Source organism: Lepidochelys olivacea, assembly GCF_965140295.1.
Source record: "Lepidochelys olivacea isolate rLepOli2 genome assembly, chromosome: 2".
In the NCBI taxonomy this organism is placed as follows: Eukaryota; Metazoa; Chordata; order Testudines; family Cheloniidae; genus Lepidochelys; species Lepidochelys olivacea.
The window spans coordinates 48,245,247-48,272,438 of NC_140412.1; the positions used below are offsets into that span (position 1 = coordinate 48,245,247).

Consider the following 27,192-nt stretch of genomic DNA (forward strand, 5'->3'; position numbering starts at 1 on the left):
ACTCATGTGTTCCAGTCCCCTAATCATTTTTGTTGCCCTTCACTGGACTCTCTCCAATTTATCCACATCCTTCTTGAAGTGTGGGGCCCAAAACTGGACACAGTACTCCAGATGAGGCCTCACCAATGTTGAATAGAGGGGAACGATCACGTCCCTTGATCTGCTCGCTATGCCCCTACTTATACATCCCAAAATGCCATTGGCCTTCTTGGCAACAAGGGCACACTGCTGACTCATATCCAGCTTCTCGTCCACTGTCACCCCTAGGTCCTTTTCCGCAGAACTGCTGCCTAGCCATTCGGTCCCTAGTCTGTAGCTGTGCATTGGGTTCTTCCGTCCTAAGTGCAGGACCCTGCACTTATCCTTATTGAACCTCATCAGATTTCTTTTGGCCCAATCCTCCAATTTGTCTAGGTCCTTCTGTATCCTATCCCTCCCCTCCAGCATATCTACCACTCCTCCCAGTTTAGTATCATCCGCAAATTTGCTGAGAGTGCAATCCACACCATCCTCCAGATCATTTATGAAGATATTGAACAAAACTGGCCCCAGGACCGACCCTTGGGGTACTCCACTTGATACCAGCTGCCAACTAGATATGGAGCCATTGATCACTACCCGTTGAGCCCGACAATCTAGCCAGCTTTCTACCCACCTTGTAGTGCATTCATCCAGCCCATACTTCCTTAACTTGCTGACAAGAATACTGTGGGAGACCATGTCAAAAGCTTTGCTAAAGTCAAGAAACAATACATCCACTGCTTTCCCTTCATCCACAGAACCAGTAATCTCATCATAAAAGGCAATTAGATTAGTCAGGCATGACCTTCCCTTGGTGAATCCATGCTGGCTGTTCCTGATCACTTTCCTCTCATGCAAGTGCTTCAGGATTGATTCTTTGAGGACCTGCTCCATGATTTTTCCAGGGACTGAAGTGAGGTTGACTGGCCTGTAGTTCCCAGGATCCTCCTTCTTCCCTTTTTTAAAGATTGGCACTACATTAGCCTTTTTCCAGTCATCCGGGACTTCCCCGGTTCGCCACGAGTTTTCAAAGATAATGGCCAATGGCTCTGCAATCACAGCCGCCAATTCCTTCAGCACTCTCGGATGCAACTCGTCCGGCCCCATGGACTTGTGCACGTCCAGCTTTTCTAAATAGTCCCTAACCACCTCTATCTCCACAGAGGGCTGGCCATCTCTTCCCCATTTTGTGATGCCCAGCGCAGCAGTCTCGGAGCTGACCTTATTAGTGAAAACAGAGGCAAAAAAAGCATTGAGTACATTAGCTTTTTCCACATCCTCTGTCACTAGGTTGCCTCCCTCATTCAGTAAGGGGCCCACACATTCCTTGGCTTTCTTCTTGTTGCCAACATACCTGAAGAAACCCTTCTTGTTACTCTTGACATCTCTGGCTAGCTGCAGCTCCAGGTGCGATTTGGCCCTCCTGATAACATTCCTACATGCCCGAGCAATATTTTTATACTCTTCCCTGGTCATATGTCCAACCTTCCACTTCTTGTAAGCTTCTTTTTTATGTTTAAGATCCGCTAGGATTTCACCATTAAGCCAAGCTGGTCGCCTGCCATATTTACTATTCTTTCGACTCATCGGGATGGTTTGTCCCTGTAACCTCAACAGGGATTCCTTGAAATACAGCCAGCTCTCCTGGACTCCTTTCCCCTTCAAGTTAGTCCCCCAGGGGATCCTGGCCATCTGTTCCCTGAGGGAGTCGAAGTCTGCTTTCCTGAAGTCCAGGGTCCGTATCCTGCTGCTTACCTTTCTTCCCTGCGTCAGGATCCTGAACTCAACCAACTCATGGTCACTGCCTCCCAGATTCCCATCCACTTTTGCTTCCCCCACTAATTCTACCCGGTTTGTGAGCAGCAGGTCAAGAAAAGCGCCCCCCCTAGTTGGCTCCTCTAGCACTTGCGCCAGGAAATTGTCCCCTACGCTTTCCAAAAACTTCCTGGATTGTCTATGCGCCGCTGTATTGCTCTCCCAGCAGATATCAGGAAAATTAAAGTCACCCATGAGAATCAGGGCATGCGATCCAGTAGCTTCCGTGAGCTGCTGGAAGAAAGCCTCATCTACCTCATCCCCCTGGTCCGGTGGTCTATAGCAGACTCCCACCACTACATCACTCTTGTTGCACACACTTCTAAACTTAATCCAGAGACACTCAGGTTTTTCTGCAGTTTCGTACCGGAGCTCTGAGCAGTCATACTGCTCCCTTACATACAGGGCTACTCCCCCACCTTTTCTGCCCTGCCTGTCCTTCCTGAACAGTTTATAACCATCCATGACAGTACTCCAGTCATGTGAGTTATCCCACCAAGTCTCTGTTATTCCGATCACGTCATAGTTCCTTGACATCACCAGGACCTCCAGTTCTCCCTGCTTGTTTCCAAGGCTTTGTGCATTTGTATATAAGCACTTGAGATAACCTGTTGATCGCCCCTCACTCCCAGTATGAGGCAGGAGCCCTCCCCTCACAGACATTCCTGCCTGTGCTTCCTCCCGGTATCCCGCTTTCCCACTTACCTCAGGGCTTTGGTCTCCTTCCCCCGGTGAACCTAGTTTAAAGCCCTCCTCAGTAGGTTAGCCAGCCTGCTGGCAAAGATGCTCTTCCCTCTCTTCGTAAGATGGAGCCCGTCTCTGCCCAGCACTCCTCCTTCATGGAACACCATCCCATGGTCAAAGAAACCAAAGCCTTCTCTCCGACACCACCTGCATAGCCATTCGTTGACTTCCACGATTCGACGCTCCCTACCTAGGCCTTTTCCTTCCACGGGGAGGATGGACGAGAACGCCACTTGCGCCTCCAACTCCTTTATCCTTCTTCCTAGAGCCACATAGTCCGCAGTGATCCGCTCAAGGTCATTCTTGGCAGTATCATTGGTGCCCACGTGGAGAAGCAGGAAGGGGTAGCGATCCGAGGGCTTGATGAGTCTCGGCAGTCTCTCCGTCACATCGCGAATCTTAGCTTCTGGCAAGCAGCAGACTTCTTGGTTTTCCCGGTCAGGGCGGCAGATAGATGACTCAGTCCCCCGGAGGAGAGAGTCCCCGACCACCACCACCCGCCTTCTCCTCTTGGGAGTGGTGGTCGTGGAACTCCCAACCTCAGGACATAGCATCTCATGCCTTCCAACCATCGGAGTCTCCTTCTGCTTTCTCGCCCCAGACATATCATCTGGTCCACTCTCCGCAATGGTACCTGTGGAGAGAACAGACTATTTTTGCGAATACAGACTAACACGGCTGTTACTCTGAAACCTGTCATTACTGTACATGGTCCTGATGAGTTTTCTACATTTTGCTTAAGAAGAGAGAGAGTCTGGTTATATGTGCGTAGGTCTCTCCACCAGACATGAAATGAAGGGAAGTCTTTCCATGAGAATCTTCTGTAAGACACCTTTCAGAAGGTCTTTCTTTTCATTACTGGAAGGCAGTATTAGGTTCGCAGTATAGGAGCACACCAGTGGAGAATATGAGAAAACTAGGTAGAATGACAGAAATTTCCTAGAGAAACTATAAATCTCATATAAAGAAAAGGAGTACTTGTGGCACCTTAGAGACTAACAAATTTATTTGAGCATAAACTTTTGTGAGCTGTAGCTGTAGCTCACGAAAGCTTATGTTCAAATAAATTTGTTAGTCTCTGAGGTGCCACAAGTACTCCTTTTCTTTTTGTGGATACAGACTAACACGGCTGCTACTCTTGAAACCTATAAATCTCATATGTTCACACTTCCTTCCTCTGGTCTGATACATTGGAAAATGTATTGAACCAGGCTTCTACAAATGCCTTCTTGAGCACCACTACTGACCTGGGACTTTGTGTCACCTGAAGGATGCTAAAGAGTAGTGTTGGGGATAGGGCAGAAGATGGAAGGATAGGAAATTTGCATGTGAAAAAGGGATGGTTCTGAGATTTGCCAGGAAAAGTATCCTCAGGCAAGCTGGAATGCCTCTGCTTGATAGTGAGGGTGACAAGCAGCTGCAAAGACACTGATAAAAGATTTACTTTGCAAGCCCACATGGGAGGGATTAAAACTGTATCCCCTTTCCTAATTAAAAATGTGATGAAAAGGAAAGCATGCTGTAAATTGATAAGGTACAGGTGACAGGATAAAGTCTTCCTTTACTTTTTTTAAGACTTCCCTTATTTAATACCACAGAGGGATAACTAAAATATAAAACAAACTGTGAATACAGCTTTCTGGTTTTTCCATCTCAGTGACTCTGGCATAGACTTGATCCTAGGTCTGTGGGGCAAAGTGAAGTTTCCTCATAAAATATTTACATAAGAGAATGCCTAAGGATAGATAAGTGTTTGTGAAGCAGCCTGCCCAGCCACATAGCTCATACAATGAATAGTATGTACTGCCACTCTTATATCTGTCATGTGCCACTGGGCTATCTGCGCAGACGTGTAGTTAGGCAAATGCATTTTAAAATGTCTTTTCCATTGGCTGTCATAAATAAGGGTGTTTCTGGATATAGTGGGTTGGGAGAGACCCATTTTTGATTTACATTTTTTGGATCAGATTCACCACTGATTTATTCAAATTTACACTAGTGTTAATGGTCATGGTTGAAACTCCACTTATTGGCAACTTAGAAGTGATGAATAGGACTGTTATGACTTCAGAAAGGGAGACACTGGTGGAAATAAAGTTCAACACAGGCAAGTCCATTGATGCACCAGCTCCCCTGAGAGGGTCTTATTGTGGGGAGCTGCAGTGAATTTCAGATGGGTTCCACCTGTTTTATGCCAGGTCCCTGATCATTGGTCTTCATTCTCTCTCTTTGTACGGGAAGGCCCAAAAGGTCTAATGATTTTCATTACCTTTCTCTGGACCTTTTCTATTATGCCAGTCTAAAGGATTGTCAAGTTGTTGACAGGCCTTCTAAGTAACAGTTACTCCTCTCAGAGATTAATATTGTTATTAGTAATAACATTTTTAGCAACATGCATGACCATAATGTTATATAGAGAGAGGATAAATACATGGTCCCTACCCAATGGAGCATACAATCTAGCATAAACACAATATGACATCACACAGGGACAGATGACATAAGACACAGGAAAAGGGAAGACACTGAACAAACTAAGGTTTTGGGATGTTACTAGTCCTAAGGTATGCATCATATTAGGACTCCTCCCCGACCTTTTAAAATTAACACAGATTGTATTAGGTTGCCATGAGAATATGAGCCATTATTGAAGTGACTGTGGTAAGAAATCTAGTGATCAACTAGTCTGACCTCCTGCATAACACAGGTCATAGAACTTCCCCTAAATTATTCCTACAGCATCTCTTCTGAAAAAAAAATCCAGTTTTGATTTTAAAATTGCCCATGATGGAGAATCCATCATGACTCTTGGTAAATTGTTCCAATGGTTACTTACCCATACCATTAAAAATGTACATCTTATTTCAAGTCTGAGTTTGTCTAGCTTCAGCTTCCAGCCATTGGATCATATTATGCCTTTCTCTGCTAGATTGAAGAGCCCTGTGTATAAACCCCACACTAGAAGTGAAAAGGTTAAGAAGCAATTCTGGGCCCAAAAGACCCTGCCCAGCCACACCTGCAGAAAATGCTCTAGCTAGAGGTAAAGTTTCAGAGGGAGCCAAAAAACTCAGAAGGGGCCTGACAAGGCAGGGAGAGCTGGGGGGGTTGTAGAAGTTGATCAGGAAAGAGAAATAAAGCTATCTGACAAAAAAGAAAAGGCAATTTTGTAGTGGAGGAAGTTAGTATCCTCCCTGGACCTTCTCCAGACTTCTATGACTTGGGAGAAGATTGAAAGGAAATAGATGCATGGAGGAAGCTGGAGTTGTAGACTGGTGGAAAAGATTGAATGGTGAGGAAAAGGAGCACAGATTATAATATTTTTAAAAGTGCTAATGTGTTTTAGGCACCCAAGTCACTTTCGTGCATCTGAAAATGTTTCTCAAAAGGTAAAATTTTCTTCCAATTTACTTCAGTGGCAAAACTCCCATTGAATTAAAGGGGGCCAGGATGTCCCCCAGAGTCTTTAGTGCCTCATTTCCTCTCTTTGCTTGCCCAATGGAAGAAAAGTGATAGATTTTATGTTCAAATATTTTCCTAAAATACTTTAAAAATTAACTAGTATATCATGTGTAAACATTTTAACTCTCTGTATCACAATAGAGCACATGGTAATAGGAGTATATGGTGTCTAGGAAAATCAGAATTTCTAGGGGTTATGCTTTCTTTAAAAAATATAAATTTTACCCTAAAATTCACCCAGCTGCCCTTGTGAAAAACAAATCTGTTGTGTAGTGTTGCTCTTGTAAAATGGATTACATTGCACCACCTCCCGAGGTGACTTCATTTTCAGTCTGAGTATGATTCTTATATGGATTGTCTGCACAATTTTCTGGGGTACTATTGAATAAAAATTGCTGTACAAATATAAGATGTCTGTCAGCCATACCTCATTTTATTTTGCAGTATCTTCACTAATAAAACATTTTCCAGTTGAATATATTTAGCAGAATCAGCATATTGCTTTATTCCTTTGAGCTGTCTTTCTTATTTCCTTAGAGTATTTTAATTGTAATACTGAAAGCTCTGGAAGTTAACTTATATATCTGCTTTTGTTCAGGTAACCAGTTCTGGGTCTTCAAGGATACCACTCTCCAGCCAGGGTACCCTCATGATTTGATAACACTTGGAAGTGGAATTCCTCCCCATGGTATTGATTCAGCAATTTGGTGGGAGGACGTTGGGAAAACCTACTTCTTCAAAGGAGATAGGTTGGTAGAGGAATCCTAGAAGGAAGTTATTTGATTGCTTAATGTCAGCCAAGACATATTTGTTGTTTCCTCATACTTCCCCAAAGAAACAATTTGATCCATTTAGACTATTAAATATGAAGTGTGGGTGAGATTCACCCCGGTACAGAGGGCCATCAACAAAACATATGCATTACTTAACGCCTATTGTGAGGACTTAAGTGGTGCCTTTACTTGTGCTATCCTTCTACAAAGGGCTGAGTTTCACTCTACATGTTTTCCTCTTCAGTGTCTGTAATTTATTTCACCAAAATGCTGGGGGGTTGGGGGTGGGACGGGGTTATTTGAAATCACTTCAATTTTGAGGCTTCTTTTCAGATTATTTTTCTCTGAGTTTTTATATTTTTCTTTGAATTTTCCAGGAGAAATTTTTGTTTTTGTATGAGCTCACTGAAATGTTGGGTCTCCTTTTTTGGTGGGCAAGCTTTTTTAAGAATCAGCAGGAAATTCAGAATTTCAACTAATTTAAACTTAAATATTCAAAGTAATGTAATTAAAATGTAATTTCAGTTTCTCAGTCATAGTTCTCTGATCTTCAATCTTAGCTTCCATTTTCCTCATGCTTCCCCCCCTTAATTTCTAATCCCTACTATGTAAGCAGGAAGGGCCTGATCCAAAGCCTGTTGAAGTTCATTAAAATGGCTTCTGTGCTACTGTTTAGAAATGAGGTTGGAAAGGGAAAAAAGTCAGAGAACTTCTTGAGCAGTTTAGGATCATGCTTTAATTGAATTACTGTTAAATAAATTTTACAGTCCCTTTACAGGAGGCGACATGTTCTTGTGGTTAATAAAGCACAGAACTGGGAGGTAGGAGATATGTGTTTTGTTCCAGATGTGAAACAGATTTGCTATGTGACTTTGGGCAGGTTATTTAACGACTCTGTGCCTGGCTTTTTACATCTATAAAATTAGGCTTAGAATATTTATCAAGAGGAGTAATTGTTTTATGAAGCACTTTAAGTGATGTGACTTTGTAGACATACAACACATTACTATTATTAAAATTATATTTGTGTTTGTTGCTTTCTTTGAAGCATCTCGCTTCAAAAAACAAATTATTATAACTACTACTATTATTACTCTGTGTCATTTGGATTTCAGTATTTTAGGACATTAAAAGTGTTGTTGGGTATCTTAAGACATATGTTTTAATATGCTGTATAGCATGTCAGTCATACTGCTGTTAACCATACTGGTCTGTTTGTTTGTTTTGGTGGAACTAGGTTAACAGTATACTAAAGAACACCACAATTTTTAAAAAATATATAGATAATCTTCATATTTCTGGAGCATTCATGGGAAAGGACGCAGGCAACTGAACCAAATTTCTGGTGTTTGAAACATATGTTTTCTTTCAAACGTATTCCAAACAATCAGCCTCCACTGTGAACAAAACCAGTTCCACAATTTGCATCCTGTGACTGAGAAGATTTTTTATTTAAGCTTATTATCAGTTAATAGTTTTCCACCTGCATGTTTCTGGGAAAACATGTACATTAAGAGTCTTATGTGAGCTATACTTTCTTTCGGCTTTACTCAAAAGAGACATTACATAATAGATTTTCATGCATAGACAGCTAGTTCAAGTCAAGACCTTCCTAAAAATCCTGTTAGCAGTAACACAAACCAGAGAACTATCAAAGGAAACTTCTATTGATGGAGAAGTTTCTACTTAGAGCCATAACAAGCATAATGAGGCTCAGCAGGAAAGAAAATGCAGTACAGTATGTAAGGAGAAAATCAAAGAACATGAGCCTTGCAGAGATAATTGAACTATTATAGGATATTGACCACCAGTGGGAATAAACCCATATCCCACTAAGCTTTTCAGTATGTATTGTTTATATCACAATTTTTTCTTAATGTAATGTTAGGGTTGAATTCTCCTGCTGGTTTTAATTATATATATAGGCCTGTTATAGTTTTTTTTCTGAACTAGGTACAACACAATATTGCTTCTTTTGTAGTATGATGTAGGAATGAAAAAACGGGCAAGAGGTTATACCAATGTCAAAATAGGAAGGTGTGTTTCTCCAAGTTATGTATTACAAGGAGCTCTAGGTTTTTGTCCTGACAGTAATATGTGGTGTATGTGCTGCATAAGAGAATCTAGACATAGTTTTAAAAGTCCCAAGATGGTGATATAAATAAAAGGTATGAAGGATGGTAGCTTATGAGGTCTTAAACATCAGCTATCAAATTTTTGACAACTTGAAGATTATTTTAAACCCAATTGTTAATAGAACATATGTACTAAAAAAAATCTATAGAATAAGACATGTCCAAATTAACATATGTGTGGGGAGACAGGGATTGCCATAAACATGTATTCTTAAGTGAGCCAGGGAGATAAGGGAGATAGTGCTCCTGAATAATTGAATAAGAGAGCTAGGAGGAGAAAAAGCTTACAGCTCAATGATCTATTTCTTTTGTATTGGAATGCAACAGTGTCTGTTCAGGTGATGACAGGCTCGCACCTTTTGACCCATGACCCTGTTTACAGTAACTCAGGTGTACAGTAACTCACGTGTATTGTTTTTCTGCATTGTAAAGTTTAACTGTTTTTTCTTTTAAAAATCTTAACATTACTCGAAATGGCTGAATGCCTAAATAACCAGCATTATATAAAGTACGTTAGCAAATGTGCAGTTTTATTTTACCTTGTGCGTGTCTTTTCCCTTTTCGAATTCCATTAAGTGCACCCCCATAATTGCTAATCCACCATTCACTGAGGAGCCCCAGCCTGTCCTGTGTTATCAAGGCACCTGTAATTGGCACTGGCGGAGGGAGTCTGCCTATTGGAATTTGGGAAGTCTGGGTTTTCTTTCAGAGGTTCTGATTTTGTAAAAGAAAAAAACTTATTTTTAATTCCTGTTGGTGAAAAAAATCAAAATATTAAAATTTTAGAGAGCCACTGAGTATTGAGGAAGACCTGGACTGAACCATTCCTCACACTGTAGATAGATTCCCTGCTCCAATACAGACCTTAAGAGATAACTACAATCAACCCATACACAATGAGAGTTCCTAGCAATGTAGAAAAGTCAGCAATCACAGGGCTGCCAGGCCTACACCAGCTAGGTGCTCCAGCGGAACCTATTTTTGAAACCTATTTCAACCAGAGCACCTATTTTTGAAAGCTCAAGAGGACCGACCACCTATCTCAGACATCCTGGCAGGAAGGACAAGGAACCCAAGGAGGGGGAATACTAAAGAACAGAAGCAGTGAGAGAATTATGTAGTGAGGGAGGAGGAAGAAAAGCAGAGAGGACAACAAAGAATTCAGGGAAGAACAAGGAAAGATAAGCAAGAGGGGAAAAAAGAGGGTCAAGAAAAAATGAACATAGAATAAAGTGAAAAGGTCAGACAGCCAGTGATGATAGAAGGGAGGAGGGAGAGAATACAAAAAGGAAATTGCAATGTTAAACTCAGAGACACAGCAAGCCAAGGAAGAGAAAAGCAGATTGGTCAAAAAAAATGGGGAAGAGAAAATGGAAAACTAAGGAATGCACCATTAAAATGGTGAAGGAAAAAAGGTTTGATGCACTTAATATTTTAGATGTGTGTTGATTATTTCTATATGTTGTTTCCCCTATTTATTATAGTGCTCTGAAGGATATCCAAAAGCTCTGTTAATATGAGGGGACAGAATGATTTTGCTAATGGGACTTGTTGGAGTCTGATTACTGGTGAATATGTAACTAGATTAAGGAATCAGGCTTTTAAAAATGTTTTATGACACAGTCAGAAAATTTATTTTTATGAACGCCAGTTATTTTCTTTTATCAGTTTTAAATTTGTCACCTTTTAATTTCACTGCCAAGTGAAAAAAAGCCTTACACTGAGAGTTTGAAAGAGCTCAGCCTGTTTAGTTATCAAAAAGAAGATTAAAAGGTGACTTGATGAGAGTGTATAAATACCTTCACAGGGAGAAAACACCAGGCACTAAAGGGCTCTTTAATTTAGCAGAGAAAGGCTTTACAAGAACCAATGGCTGGAAGCTGAAGCCAAACAAATTCAAATAAGAAATTATGTATATATTTTACCAGCGAGGGTATTAATCATGGGAACAAACTGCTAAGGAAAGTGGAGAGTTCTCTATTTCTTGATGTCTTTGAATCAAGACTGGATGCCTTTCTGGAAGATATGAAAAATGTATGGAAAGAATGTAATATTTAAATTATTCAAAAACTCATGGAATTTAAAAGAGAATCCTTTTTAATGTTTTTATTTAGTCAGTCTATAGAATTATATAGTTGGAATATAATACATTAAACTATATTTATATATATATAGGATGATTCTCTGTTAAACTGTAGGAACTTTGCATAAGATAATTTGATTTAGAAATAACAAGTTATGATCACTTACAAATGCTATAGTGTACTGAGCATGTGCAGTAAATCACTGAACTTTTCTTAATGATCATAGCATGCACAAAAGTGCCATGTTCCAAATGTTCAGGAGGGGATATTTGATCTTTTTCATAAACAGCAACTATTCAAGAGTAGGGAAGAGGAGTTCAGACCTGGGGATCCTACAGCAAGCTTTAATACATCCTAACAAGCTTAGATCTTTAAACAGAGGGAGGTCTACATAAAATAAGATGCCATTGTTGTTATGATATGATACAGTATTACCATGAAACCACATATTTTTATAACCAAAGATGCACACATACATTATTTTGTATTGCTGCCTCCAAACATACACTGAATATTAACACTGCTCTGTCAGTGTAAATAAGATCAATTATTTATTCGTATTTCTCACAAGTTCAGATTGCCTTGAACTTGTGTGCTTCTGATTTCTACATTGAACTTTTTTCCTTCCGACCAAAGAGACACACAAAGTACATAGCATTTTCTATTATTTTATACATATTATATGATCATAGATTTAATGAAAGACTATTGTAGTGAATACACTAAAGAGTAGAGTTAAGCTTGCTGTGGGAGCTTTAACTCTGAATTCACTGGCTTTTGTATGATTAAGAATCAGTTGAAACACAATGTAGTTTTTTGCATATATTATATCTCTTTGTGTTGCTGTGAAGAGGCCCTAGGCACCAGAATTGCTCTGATCATAAATAAGGTGCATGTTGATTTAGTTGTCAAGCTGGAGAAGTCTTTTATCTTCAGTGTACATGCTTGAAACAGCTGTCCAATCAGCAAGCAGGATTACATTTCTTTGTTCCCGGGTAGTATTGCTAAACAGGAGAGCTCCGGTTGCCCCAGTTTCAGTTGTTAAACGCAGCACTTTGTTAGAAAGAAAACAGCATGCAATTAGCATCTCAGCTATCTTTATAAATGCATATTTGGTTATCTATTTTTATTGTATTTTTTTATGTAGGTACTGGAGATACAGTGAAGAAATGAGGTCTATGGACCCTGGTTATCCCAAACCAATCACGATCTGGAAAGGTATCCCAGAATCTCCTCAGGGAGCCTTTGTCCACAAAGAAAATGGTATGCAAGCACTTTCCGAGCTTAGTCATTTCCGAACATCTGTTATCATGATGTAGAGATTTCTAGAAATGATTGGCTAATCAGGTTGGTGGGCTGGCTGACCTCTCATTATTTTGCAAACAGGGGATGTTTCATGCTGTGGAACTCATCTCTTCTTAAATCATTGCATATAATTGTTTGATTAGTCTATTTTAAATCACAGTGAGGGAGAGAAAAGATTCTTAATTTTTATGGAATAAGCTTTCATTTGGGTTTGGGGTATTCCTTTTGGTTTTGCAGGATTTTAGTACTTCATAAAATAAGTCTCCTATCCACATGCATCTGTTTGAATCTCCATGTTGTTAATGGTTCACATAGGATAAAAGCTTTTACATTCACTTTGCTGTACTGTAGTCCAGAACCAGGCTCTTTTGGTATGTGAATGAATAGAAGCATCCTGAAGAATCTGTAAATCAAGGATGGCGTAAATGTATACTGCAGAGCTACAGCTCACAGAGACTTTGAAATTCAGCATGCCATGGTATTACCTGCACCAAGATGGAGTATCTCATCCTGCAACCCATAGTTTCTAACTGGCTGCACCTCCATATGAAGGAGAGCAGCTGAAATCTGCTCCATTTTATGCAAATTAAGTGCTGCCCTCAGGCTAACGGCAATTTGCCAGCACAGCCCTCAGCTGCATGAAGTTAGATGTGTCCTTGATGTAAACAAAAATATGTGCTTGCAGTAACTTTTCATTGCTGCAAATATTCAAGTGTTACTACATGTGGGATTAATTTATTAGTGATGGAAGGTTGCGGTTTTTTGTTTGTTTGTTTTTTCAGACAGTGCACATATTTCTTGCTATCTTATTTTCATTTCCCTTTAGTAGATAAATATAAAGCTTGCTTTCCTGGTGTAGTTCATTTCAGAGTCTTCATTTCTTCCTATAACTAGATGAACTAATTTGCTGGGGAAATATGCTAAATCACTTCCTTGCTTTGTCTCTGTTTCATCCATCAACAGAAACTCTCTCCTGATTCTGGCATTTGGCTAGATTTTTTTTGTTTTAAACAGGAAAGTAGGTCAGGCAGGATGACATTCTGCATATATCACACTCAATAGCTCGCTCTCTGTGTGTATACATATATACATAATGGGTTTAGTCTTTGCTCCCTTAAACAAATGATCATTTAGACTTGCTTCTTAATATTTGCTTATTTCATGGAACTATAATCATATTTTTTTCTGGATAGAGTAGACTCACCATCACATGTAAAGTGTCAGTGTTGTGCTCCGTGGATTATACATGTATCTCCTATTAGCAATGAAAGTTGTCTTCCCCTCACACACAGACAGATACGGTATGAAAGTGCTGCAGAGACAAAGCGCTTATCCCTGGAGCAGTGGGAGTTCTTTGAGTCACCCTGCGTCAAACCCTCTGCCCATCTCAAGAGTAGCACTGATGAACTTTCCCCTGGCATGCAACTGCCAGAAGAGCAGTGAAACATGGCATCAGTTCTTCAGGGAGGGGTAGGGAAAAAGAGGGAAAGTAAGAGATGCTCAGGATTCTAGGAGAGCCTTAGAGGAGACCTGGGGGAAAGTCCCTGAAGACAGGAAAACAGATATTTCTTTAAAGAGCATGATTACATTGGCGATTGCACATGGAGATAATGAAACTAGAAAAGACACAAAAGAGAAAAACCACAGCTTAGTTTAAAAGAATTCTGATTACATTTTGCCCCAAACCGTTTTCCTTCCACTGCTTAGATAAAGATTTGACATGAAATTTTACCAGATTGCTTTAGGGAGAAAACTTAGGAAGAATTTCTGCCACTTAACCCATATCATCTGAAAGAATGTATCTTTTTTTATCCTCATTCTTTTAGTTTCTATTAAAAACGGAGTTGGGTTTGCTAGAGATGGCAGATGAGTGGCGCTAAATCCACTCCTCCAAAAAACTATACAAAACAACAACAATAAATTGAGTAGAATCACACCAAGATGGGGTGTGTAAAAGCTGGCAATCCCAGATCCTCTGCTGTTGCCAGCTCAGCACTTTGAATGCTTTCTGACTCATTTGATGATCTAGAAGCTCAGTAAGCCATGTGTGATGCTTGTGAAGCTTTCCCTGCTGCTTCTGCACTGTGGTCTTGTCTTCTAGTGCAGCAGCAGGAACCCTTATCAGGCAGGAGCAGACACGGCAAGCAGCAAACTTTCCTTCTCTGTTCCCACGTGGCCTGCATTCACAAGAACTGCTCAACCCCACGGAGTACATACAGTTGCTGCTCCTTCTGCCTCCTGTGCAACACAGCACCTCTGCCCCCAGAGATCCCTGCTGCGTGGGTGAGGAGCCAGGCAGTAGCTGGAGAGAAGAGAGATTCAGAAGGATGGCAAAGAGTCGGGGCTGGATAGGTTCAAGCAATTAATGCCGGGGCCATGAGGACTGCAGCCAGTTAGTTTTCTGAGTGGTACATCTTTATTTTTCTGTTTAAGTTCTTTAGCCTTCTTGAGTAATAACTTTGCCAAAGCCTATAGCTTTGTCTGTCTTTGCAGACTGGTAGGTAGTATAAACTTGTCACCAGAATTTTCTGGAAGGGATATTAAACCTCAGGCATCAGGGCTTGAGCCATTCTCGATTAGAGATCAGGATGAGACTGAAAGTCAGGTCGGGGGGGGAGGGGCAGACTGCAGGGTTCTTACTCTTTCTTCTGAACCATCTGGTTCTGGGCACTGCCAGAGACAGGGTGCTAGATTGGATGCACCTAGGGTGTGACACAGCATGGCAATTCCTGAATCCCTGTGGTTTTATCCCCTCTCATTTGATCATGCAAGTCTATCAAGTTTGTTAATAACCATATTGTTTACCATTGCCAAAGGTGGAGTCTTATTAAGAGTCAACATGTGCAGTGCTTTTCAAAAAACACATTATTTTATGGAAGACATAAGTGTAGTTCCCTGTTGTAAACTATGGTTTAGACACCTGTAATTTTCCATTCGCTAATGAACACATTTGTTTGCTTCAAAGCTTAAACTACAGATTCCTTTCAGATCTTTTTAATCTATTGAAAATCTCACCGTTTGCAACTCAAATTTGATGGCACAGAATTAACAATAGTGATGTTTTATGCTTTGATCCAATGAGTGGAAGGCATTTCATGACCAAATGTCCTAACAGTTGTTTTGATATAGCTCACTATTTTTCTTTTTTTCAGCCAATCGTATACCTTTCTAGCTAGAGCTATAGATATGGAGATACAGATACGCACATAGTCTTAGAGAATAAAACTGAGGGGAACCATGTGCAATGTCAAATAATACTACTCAACTGTCTGCAGAATAATTAGAATTAAATAAAGAGTGACTGCAAAAAGTTTTTTTTTAATTCCTCACATTGATAAATGTGCAGGTGGGAGGGACAAAGGCTTTTGTGTGTAGTTCTGAATTGGAAAAGAACTAGACTAAAATGTCTTCTTCTGCACAAATGAAAGTGCCTGACCTTTGTTTGAGTAAGAGATTATTAATATTCTCTCTAATATCTGGTCCACTAATCTTTCCAGCAAGCATTATTAGTATGCCATTATTAGTATGACAAGTGATACCAAATCTGTCTTAGTGCTTGTAGTGGCCTTTAGCACTGTAGGAAAGAACATGAGGCTTATCAAGTAAAGCTCAGGAAACCTCCAACTGTATGCATTCAGGTCATAAACAATAGGAGGAAGTGCACCCATTGTGGTTTGTTTCATGCCAGATCAATGCCATTTTTCAGCTGAGATAGCAACATAATTTAGGTTTTTGGGAGGATACTAGGATTTCTTCATGTCGGCATATTTCATATTTTATATTGGATTGCATCTGAATGATCAAATACCAGTTCCCTGCAGAAAATGTGAAGCTGGGTACACCTGTTCTCTCTTGGTAAGGCTGCTGTTCGTTCATATAGTGTTTCCTCCATCTGAAGAACAGCAGCAAGGTAAAATGGCATTGAAGAGAATCAGTTCTCATTTCAGCCTGGTCTAGCACAGAGTTGGAATTCATTTAAACTGATCTCCCATCCTGAGAGGGACTCTGACTCCTTGAACTGTTGGGACTCAGCCCTGGCACTGTGGTATAATTCTAATTGTGGTCGAATGTTCAATTAACGGATGACTCGTTCGGCCCCTAAATTCCTCAATTCTTTTTCTCTAGCATTTCTTCACAGTCACATTATTAGACTAAGACTAGATCCGAGTTTATTCATATGGGAAACTCGAGGTTTAAGGTTTTTTTAAAGACAAGAAGGAAGTGAAGTTCTGCCTTGGAGGCTAGTTTGGACAAGAGCTTTCTTAGGAGCCATATACTTAGTGCCAAGAAGATCTGAAAGTTTCCTACCCTGGTCTGCACCTGAATAACCTATATTAATTTAACTTTATAGATTCCTGTGCTCAGAAAATAGCTCAGTGTCATTTGGTGAATATTGGAGGCTGTTTAACTTCAGTCTTTATAAGCAGATTGTCGACATGACCATGAATAACTGCACTTTTGTTTCCCAGGCTTCACATATTTCTACAAAGGAAAGGAGTATTGGAAATTCAATAACCAGATGCTCAGGGTGGAACCTGGATATCCCAGATCCATCCTCAAGGATTTTATGGGTTGTGATGGACCAACAGACCGGGACAAAGACCGACACAGCCCTCAAGATGACGTGGACATTGTCATCAAACTGGACAACACAGCCAGCACTGTGAAAGCCATAGCCATTGTCATTCCCTGCATCCTGGCCTTGTGCCTCCTTGTCTTGGTTTACACTGTGTTCCAGTTCAAGAGGAAAGGAACACCCCGTCACATACTGTACTGCAAACGCTCTATGCAAGAGTGGGTGTGATGTAGGGGGTTTTTTGTCTCCCAGGAGTTTGTGGTAACTTGAGATTCAACATAAGAGCTGTTGTGTGGTTTCCTAGCTAGGAGCAGGAATCTGTCAGCCTGAATCAGAGCTGATCTTTAAAACCCAGGGGGTTGCCTGTCCTGCACATGAGTGGGGATTCACTCTACTGGGAAGCTTCCATGATAGACAGTATCTGCCGTTTCTTCAGTCCTTTGTCTTTCTTTGTCATTCGGTTCCAGGCCTTTCCTCTGCACGCTCAATACCCAATAAACTATCAGGATTAACGAACGAAGAGGAAAAAAGAAAAGAAAAACCCAATGTTTCTACTGTTTTTCCCCTAAAGCCTGTTCCCCTTTGAAAATAATTTTGCTGAAAGTAAACGTTTTGTTTTGTTTTTAATTAAAAACAACACAACAACCCACATTGAACTTTCAGGAAAGTGTGAAGACCCAAACAGCTTTGTCTCCAAAGAGGATTGCTTTCTGTCTGCAATGGATATAGTTGTATACTCCTACACACGATCTTTGTCAAGTGGGAGACCAGGATGACATGCAGGACTTCAGACTGTTCGGACAGCCATTTTCCAACAAACAAGGGGCCAAAATATCTGCAATATAGTAACAGCCTTAATGATACATTCATTTTGTGTTTTATACAGCTGTTCTGAGCTACGTCCTCAATGTTTTAACACATTTATATTCATTACTATATTTCAAACGGAACCTTTTTATTGTTTCTTTCTTTTGTTGATTTTCCTGCATCAATTTTTTTCCCAAGCTGTACCAGGCCAACTGCCCCAGGCCTTTCATAGGTCTGTCAGGAACACTCATTCCAAAGCATAGCGAAAAAAGCATGTTTCTGAAGTGGATTGCAATGAACTAAAGTGACAGTCATGTTATAGAGAAAATTGACACTAGCATTACATTGGTGTAACCCTTTGAGAACTATAGGATTAGCTTTTAGAGTCTGAAGGATGCTAATCTTGGTTGCCATGGAAGTATAGAACTGCAGAAGCGGTATGTGGAAATACAGGTTAATGAAATTCAGGTTTTTAAAACAGATATCCTGTAAGTGTAAGTAAGGGCTTTTAATTACTTGCATTATTGATAAAAAGCATTTATAACAAATGAACAGAAACAAAAATATATTTGCCAGCTACTTTCTGGTTCAATAAATACTTATTTTAATAACTTGTAGCACTCACATAGGATTTTTTGAACTGGCTATAGTTTTACTGCTTAGCCTTTTATCTTAGACATATTGAATTTCTGTTTTAAACTATGTTGCATGATAATTCAATTTGCCTTGGAACATGAATACATGAAGATAGTGTTACAGTTTGAAAGGAAAGTTAAAATGATGACTCTGATGTTGCATGAATATCGGGTGAATTACCTATTGCATGTTTAACATAGTTCTCAAAGGGTTAGTCAGATCTCTGGCATTTAGCTGTACATTAAATCACTGACAGAGCCAAGGGACCACCAAAGCATTTTGTCATTGTGTGTAATTTGTGCTAACAGCAGTATTGTCATCTTCATGTGACCTGCAGAGCAGGTTTGTATCAATATTTTTTTCCTAGAGAAAAGTCAGTAACTGACAGACCTCTTTATTGATTTTAGGAGCTGCTTCTTGCAGTGATAGGCTTTACAGTCATTGGGCTGTGAACTTATTAGAGATGGTCAGAATGAATGCACCCCATGAGTCAAGACACCTGGCTTTGTATGAAAGCCAGGATTTGAGGGGAGTCGCTTTTGAAATAATGAACAGCTTGCCTTGAATTCGATTATTGATCTGTTGACTGTCATTACCAAGTTAAACATTGTCTTCTGTGAAAAGCTTCACTGTCTGAATTTCCTTAAATTGCACTGTCCTATGTCTTCGCTCTTTGACCTTTAACTTGCAAACTGGCACAAACTGAAGATAATCTGGTGTTGCTAATCAGTTTGGATTAGTTTTTGTTTTTAAATGGCCTGATATTCATTATCCAAGATTACAGAAAAGCATTGAAGTGTTTTCTTAGGAAAGAAGTGACAGCAACAAAAAATTTTATGGTAGATCTGTAGATGGGCATTTTGCTATGTATACGTGCACACTCTAAAAATGAACTACAGTAGAAGTGAATTTTTATTTAACTTGAATACAATTTTCAATATAAAATTAGTAATTTCTACAAATAACTAGTTATTGGTGACAAAGTTATGAGAAAAGTACTTAAATACTTGAAACAGCCAGCATTGGCTTTTACATAAAACAAGATTTTTATACTAGATTCAACAGATTTCTTACTGATTTCCTAATATACATTACTGGATCATTTTTTAGAGAGTGTAGGTATATATATACATATAAATATATTATGATGATTATTATGATTATTTTGGTAATGGATAGTTTGACTGCCTTGAATTTATATTTGTATTGAGCCTAGCATGAAAAATTAGTATGCTTTTATGTTCAATTACATGATTTGATTTTGATTTGAAGACTTATTTTATGATCACGTGTGGCATGCTATAAAGCATCGCAAACTGTTATTTCTTAGAACACAAACAGAAATATATATATGTACGGCTAACAAAAAAGAACAGTTAGAAAAAAAGGTATAGTTTTACAGCAAATATGCAATGCAGATGGCATTTTGGAGATGTTTTGTAGAGGTACTGTATGGTAGAAGTGCACCAGTATCAGCCCATAGCATTTCTTCAGTAGATTCATTTCAGCTGTTGCTGAAAATGTAAAGAGTGAATTCACAACTACAGAGCATAGGATAATATTTACTACACATCAGCTCATTTAGGGAATTCAAAATACTATGCCTGCCTGTCATTTTTTTTTTTAATCCACAGGGTGACTTTTGTTGTCCACAAACAACTGTAAATTATGTTCTGCAACAGATAGAACAAAAGGACTCATGTTTTTGTTCTGATTTTGTCCCTTGGATAGTTGGTGGAAACCACTGACAAAATTATTTAACCTGCAGTTGATTTTCCTCTGCAACAAGAGAACCAGACAATTTGATATTATCCTTAAAACAGAACAGCATCTCATCGGTTTTCTTACTCACTTAACTATTTCACTTCATTTTCAAAGTCTCTCTCATGGCAGCTTTGACTTTTTGTGCAACTGTTTCCCTGAGAATAATGAAGTGCTCAGCATGTTGACTGTTGTTCATTGATAAGGTAACAAAAAATGTTTGTATTTGGAGAATTTAACTTACAGTAATTACGCTGGAAGGTAAGTGTGATAATCTAGTGCTTGATATATGGTACATCATAGATACATGAATGCATAATAACTTGATTCTTAATCTATTTTCTTTTAGGTAAAAGTACACATATATTATATACAAAGAGAGGAAGAATAAAAAGAGTGTTGTATGGCATGTTCATGCCGTGCAGGTTAAGTTTGTGTCAGCATTTCTATGATTATACATTTCTATTTTCAATAGGTTATAACACAGCCATTAACATTTGCTTCAGGCTGAAAGATCTAGGAGCAGTTTATGTTCAGTCTAATTTCAAAAATGTATATTTGGTTGCTTTTAAATTATAGGAGTTCAAAATAAATGAGGTATTTTCCCAGGTTTAGTTTTGAACTCATATAAATCAAAAACACCTTATGATTTAAGAAAATGAAATTTGATAAACAGTTATTCCTCAGTAGAGTCTAATAATTGTTGGTGTCAACAAAGAATAGAATAAAACAGATGAACTATGTTTTGAATGTTTGGTTTCTGCTCATGTGCAGTAACTTTTTTCCTACTGTTTTTAATAATCCCATATTAGTATTGTCACAATCTACACTGTGAATATATACAATACTAAATATGGATTTCATCAGTCTCTTAAAATCTGGCAAGCTGATTATACAGATTTAGTGTAAGTCAAGAATAACAAAAAGCTATTTCCTATAGACAGAAAAACATTTAAATTAAATTTTATCAGAAAATAAATTTAACAGAATATGTATTTGTATATTTACTTGATAGGTTGAAATGGAGAGACTCAGATGGCTCCAGATGAGCCCTGTCAAATCCCCTGAATAAATGTAATACACATATTTTAACATCCTGTAAACGATTTTTCTTTTTCTTTTCTTTTTTTGGGAGTTGAGTTGGGGAGTAGGTTAAAAAAAAGATTAAGATTGTGAAACACTGATGAAAGCCAGGAAATTTCAAAATGGAGGACCAAACTTCTCTTGTCCCACAGCAGTATGTGTGTGGATCCCTTCCACCACCCGCCCATCCCAGAACCCCTGACATTATAATACTGTGGGTTAAGAATAGAGTGTAAGACTTAACTCGGAATTCCTTGGCTTTTGTTGGCTTATGATGCAGTCCTGATGTTAGTTAAATGCAGCTTTTGGTACTTAGTTAAATATATGGAATCAAATTCTGGCTTGTTGGTAGGAAAAAGTGCATAGAGCAGAAAAATAGGTGTGCCTATAAACAGTGGAACGTTACACTCTCATTCTAGCTTTTCACATTTGTATTATTGGTGGGGGCATGGCTTGAAAAGACACATAATCAAATAGTGAAGATCAAACAGAGCATGTTCCATTAATTATGTATTAAAGCAAGTAGGGACCCAAACTACCACACACATAGTAGCACAAGTTGGAACCATGCAAAGAGGAACAGACTGAAGCACAAGGAAACAGCTTCCAGGATTCTTGTTTTGTTGTGGGTCCTATCTCCCATTCAAAGTCAGGCTCGACCCATCTGCTAGTTTGGCAGTGGCTCTAGAGGTGGAGGAAGCTATGCACAGCCAGAACCGCCTCAGTCATACAGGCAGTAGGAGAGGGGAAGGAGACAAGGCTGGGATCAGTATCTGCCTTTTATCTGTGCTTGTGGCCCTGTCTGCCTTTTGGCTGCTGTGCTTCCAGCCCCTTGAATGAATGATTGCAGCACCACAGTCACCGTAGAATGGCACCTTCATCAGTGGAAGGTGCAAATGACCACCTGTCTAGTTGGGTGTTGAACTGTGCTGTAAAGCAAATAGTCCCTCTGTGTGTACTAAAGAACTGATAGAGCACAGATAGTGTAGTGATAAAAGCATGACTGACACCTCACTGTTGTAACACTCAACACTATTCGTTCATAGCACGCTGATTGTGGGGCCAAAATAGTGGTTATGTTATTTTGAGGTGAGGCTGATTACATGGAGCCATGTCAGGGGCAAAAACACAGCCAAAGTACCTCATACATACATAAAAGTAACAACCTCCGTATGCCCATGAAAGTCATCACAGTATCCCTCAAAGTTCTCATGACAAAATACCGTGGCAGTACATGATCATGCTCCTATTTCTCTAATCCACTCTTGTGCTTTGCCTACCAGCTGGCACAAAGAAACTGAGCTCATATAACAGTCATAATCAGCTTATCACCATCATAGACTGCAATGGCTGACCCCATGCAACAGCTGACCCTGGGGCCATCTAGTATCATACAATGTAGATTCCATATGGCACAATGTTATTTTATAGATGAATATGTAGAAGGAATAGCTCACTAATAAATAGGGTTCCAGATGTTTGAGTAACATTAATACATGATCATTGCAAGTAGATGTTGTTCCAAAGTATTGATTAACACTATGCTAACCAAGGATACATGATATAAAATTCTTGTTTTCCTAACGTAGATAAGCTGTAGCATATCAGCCACCAATTGTCTTCATTTCATCAATGTTTATGTGTGCATTCACAGATGCTATGCATACTATATATCTCATCCCATAGTATATGACATATACAGTGTGTAGACGTGGTTGTAGACACCACTGTACACTGCTGTAATGTGTAGACAGTCAAGGGAATGCTACAGAATAATGAAACCTGTGCAAGTGATAGCTGCAGAAACACGGATGACATCCTAAAGAAAAAGCTATCCACAGTTCTCTATGTATGCACTATAGTGTGAATTGCCATCACAGCAAAAACCCATACATGATAAGTGTTACACAGTGTAGCCATTATTGATGATATACATCAGCCTTGCAGTCAGGCAGCATGAACTCATAAACCTATGCAGAATGACAGCATTCACAAACTATTATCATGGTGAGTGATCCATATTCACTGTGAAGCCCTGATTAGTCAACAATGACCCTAAACCCATTGAACCAGATGTCCCCATCAAACCACATACCACCTCCTTCATAATTGCTGCCCCATTCAGTCACCTGCAGTGGCGCATGGTCGCACACCAGCCAGTCTCTGTTTTTTCCCATATTCAGGGACAAACCTGAATTCACAATCTTAGTCACCTAGTCACCTCTCGCTGTTACAATAGTGCACAGTGATCAGTTGCCATATTTCATCATGTGATACAAGTGCAGACATAGTGATCGTGCTGAATCCATGACATGCCTCAAATGGTATGTTCATCAACATCCTTCTTCACATGTAGTTTACACAATACAGTTGTCAGTTATGGTTCCCTTTTGTTTCAACATGATGCCAAGGTCAGATAGTCACATAACAATTCTATACACAACTGGTCATTCACCCTCACCAGTATAAACCCACATTTATCAGTGACTTGGGTGAAGCACTTCATCTTTCACTCAGCAGGCAAAGCATAATGTATCCCTGCAAATTAGTACCATTCCCATAATGGTTAAGCACTTGCAAGCATTGGGGTGTGAAGTCATATAATAACAATTTTCTGCTTGTATTATCATTCCAGTGTGCTCACATAATGCAGCTCTTGTCCTGATGAGGCGCATTTGCCTATACTCCCATAAACCACGAGTTAGTATCCATGTGATGAACTGACAGTCACCCTAAAAACATACGTGCATGTCAAGCTAATTACTGTGCTATATGAACAAATTATGAATCCACTACTGCCATTACTATGCTCAGGTATGAGCTGTGGTAGAATAGTCAGCAATATAAAGTGATTGCTGATAGTGCTCTGAGTTTTCCAGTGTGTACCATTACATGAGATTTGGGCATATCCCAGCAAGCAGTATTATAGGACCGCATATCCTGACTAATAACTAGACAATCCCAAATCTATGCATGTGGTGAATCTGAATGCAAACGGTTATGCCCAGCATATGTGCTCTTCTTGGATACTGGCATAAGAACAGTGGATGTTCTTCTCGATTACATATTGGCACCACCAATAGATTTGATTCCCTTTTTGTCAGCTGTCTGGAGGTATACGTGGATAAATGCTTTCAGAGGAAGAATCTCTCGACGAGATACATTCAGTAGGCATTGCCAACAGCTGGTAGTGCTGCTGTGTTGCCATGATCATCTGCCATTTTAACTGATCTTGTCAAACTCTGATATTCACTGCTACGTATGATACAGATTCTGGTTTTTATCAACATACCTGCCAGCTAACTACTGTATGCAGGTAAACAATGGCTACCAAATTATGACATGGCCATGTGCCAAAAGCTAGATGATACCCCTAGTATAACTCTACATGGCCATGTCCTGTCAGAGTTCATTGCTTGTCAATATCCATGGTGATCTGAAATATCAGACGGATATGAAGTTATACCCATGCAACCATCATCCTCATGTTGAGCATGCATGTTTAGTTAGGAAAGGAATCCAGTACTCAACAAGCCTGTAATGGTGTTAATTAGTTATACATCATTTACATTCATTCTTCATCTTTTCCTCTATATAATACATTTGATAAAACATCTTCTATTAACTAAGTGTCTATCACCCATTTACTACCATCTTTAGTGCATAGTTTTAGTGCCATGAGGCTATCTCCTCTCAATTCACCATTTACACATCTGAGTCGTAATGTAACTCAGTATTTCTGTTTTACTGTGTAAGGATGAAAACCATCGCATTGGATTATATCTGTGTCCGTGGTCCTTCACATTGCACAAGATATATGGGCTCTCACCTTCTTTGTATATGTTGGCTTTGCCAGAGGCATTCCTTGGCTCACAGTGAGGACAAATGCTGTTACCCAGCATCACCCACTTACATCTCTCATAAAGGAAATAATTAAAATTATTCATGAGGAGTTCCTTCCACCACTGCCAGTAACCACAGTTGAGTCAACCTCCTGATTAAAGGTTACTGAGAGATATAACAGTATATGCATAGGCACCTGACCACTGTTCATCTCTAGGAGGAGATACCAATAACAAAGGAGAACAGGTCAGTCTCTATACCCACACCTGAAAGCAGTTTCACTGGAATAGAGGAGACCTAGGATTCTAGGTGCAGCCAGAATTGCCTTCAACCAGTCTCAGTAACCTTACTCCAAAAAGAATAGGCTAGAGAAAATGTGATAGAGAGATAATCAGTGTCAAAGGTTTCTTGTGCAAGGGCCTAGTGATGGCTTGTCTTAGTGACACTGGAACCCTGCCCTCTCAAGCAGTAAAACCAACTGAAAACCTACTGGAGATAACATAGCTTTCATCTTTCCTCATAGATATGGTAAAACCACTCTGAATCCAATCCAATTTGTCACAGTGAAAAGTACTCAACTCTATTTTCAGATGATGGCATCCTAGATTCACTTGCGTTTTCTGCCATGTGAAGAGCTCCACTGGATAAGACTTCTCAGATGTTATGATGGAAGAGAAGAAACACTTCTTTGCCTCCATGACAGCCACAGTGTATGATATGTTTCGGTGATAGGTAAAAGCATGGCTACAATTACTGGATGAATTGCTTGTTTCTCCATGTATGCTGATGCACGCCTCTGATCCATCATTTCTCTTCATTGTGAGTTTCCTACTGAAAAGGGTGGTGCCTAATGCTCTCCACTTTAGCTAGACTAGCAAGCAGTAACAAGTGAACTATGCGGACTGGGAGCAGGTGTTAAAATGTTGTCCATGTCTCATTGGTCACTCTGACACAGACACCCAGAGTTGCAATCAGTCACAAGGAAATCCACCCCTTTTGTGTCTATTGCTGATGTGATGGTGGCTACTATTATTTAAGTCATTCCACGTGCATACTTGAGGCATTTTGTGCACACCTTTCACTAAAATGACGTTAGACAACATCAACATCTTTTACACATCTAATTTTAGTATTTCAATCTTTCTTATCCACAGGGTTGATTTGCTGCATCCATATATTCACATGGACAGTCAAGTTTCCGGGGATTCAGGCATGATTTTTAAAGTCTCCCTCAACCATTGCCCATTGCTTCTTTCCTAAACTGTGGATAAAAATGTTTGCATAGCCTGCAGTAAGCATCACAAACTGCTTGCTCAGGTTATCATGTCTGGTTTTGTACATCTTTTGTGAATGGTGTTACAGCGGTAGTGTATTATCTTGGTGTCAGCCCATGTGCATTGTCCACACGTGTTCATGCTGTGATGGCTGAGCTGTCCAGGAGGCTGTATTTCAACAGTGCTAGCATTGTTCTGCACATACGCCCATCATTTCTATCATGCTACCAATACTTGGCAGCTGCAAACGTTGTGATTTAACGTTTTCTCCTTCTAATGTTATTTTTCTTCTTGAGAGTAGGTAATCTACAGTTATACTATTGAGTTGTTGGGGTATTTTATTTCCGACACCTCAGTTCATTCACACATATCCACCAGCCTTGTATCATAATTTATTGAGCCAACATTATTAAATAGTGGGACCCTTTCCTAAGCATTGTGTTACTATCTTGTTTCCAATCTCCACTAACTCATACCTATTCATAGCACATTTATGCACAGGTCTCTGTAACATATGCTACCATGCACAGGGTTTAAAACCCTGGAAGTGTAAATTATGGCTTTCAGGGAGAGTCACGTGTTTGGACATTGTAGGTCTGTTGTGTGAGAGAGATGTGCTTGTTCACACAGAAGCCATTGCCGAGTGGTGCGAGGGGGATGTCTGCTCCTTGCCAGGTCTGTGGTTAGTGCTGTCAGTTGCTAAAGCATCTGATTCTGGGGCTGTTTTCCCTAGTATGTTGGCAAGCATACACTGATCAGGGTCCATTGTATCTGATGCGTCACACAGATCTTGTTTCAACTGTTCTTTCTCCTGAATGCCATGCATCCTGCTTACTCTCCGTGCTTTGTGCCCTAGTAGCTGCAATAACTCAACTG

At 39.7% G+C, this 27,192-nt stretch overlaps 1 protein-coding gene across 4 annotated transcripts in view; it reads left to right on the top strand.

Annotated features, from left to right (window-relative positions):
- MMP16 (matrix metallopeptidase 16) overlaps window positions 1-19,281 on the top strand; it is a 241,348-nt gene extending 222,067 nt beyond the window's left edge. For 3 of the 4 annotated variants that reach the window (XM_084621483.1, XM_084621486.1, XM_084621485.1), the window contains exons 8-10: window positions 6,638-6,788; window positions 12,179-12,294; window positions 16,806-19,280. In XM_084621483.1, the coding sequence (XP_084477609.1) occupies window positions 6,638-6,788; window positions 12,179-12,294; window positions 16,806-17,140 (602 nt within the window). In that variant the 3' untranslated portion in view covers window positions 17,141-19,280. Of the gene's footprint in view, window positions 1-6,637; window positions 6,789-12,178; window positions 12,295-16,805 lie in introns of all 4 variants that reach the window. The other variant, XM_084621484.1, reaches the window with a different exon arrangement.
- The last annotated feature ends 7,911 nt before the right edge of the window (window positions 19,282-27,192 follow it).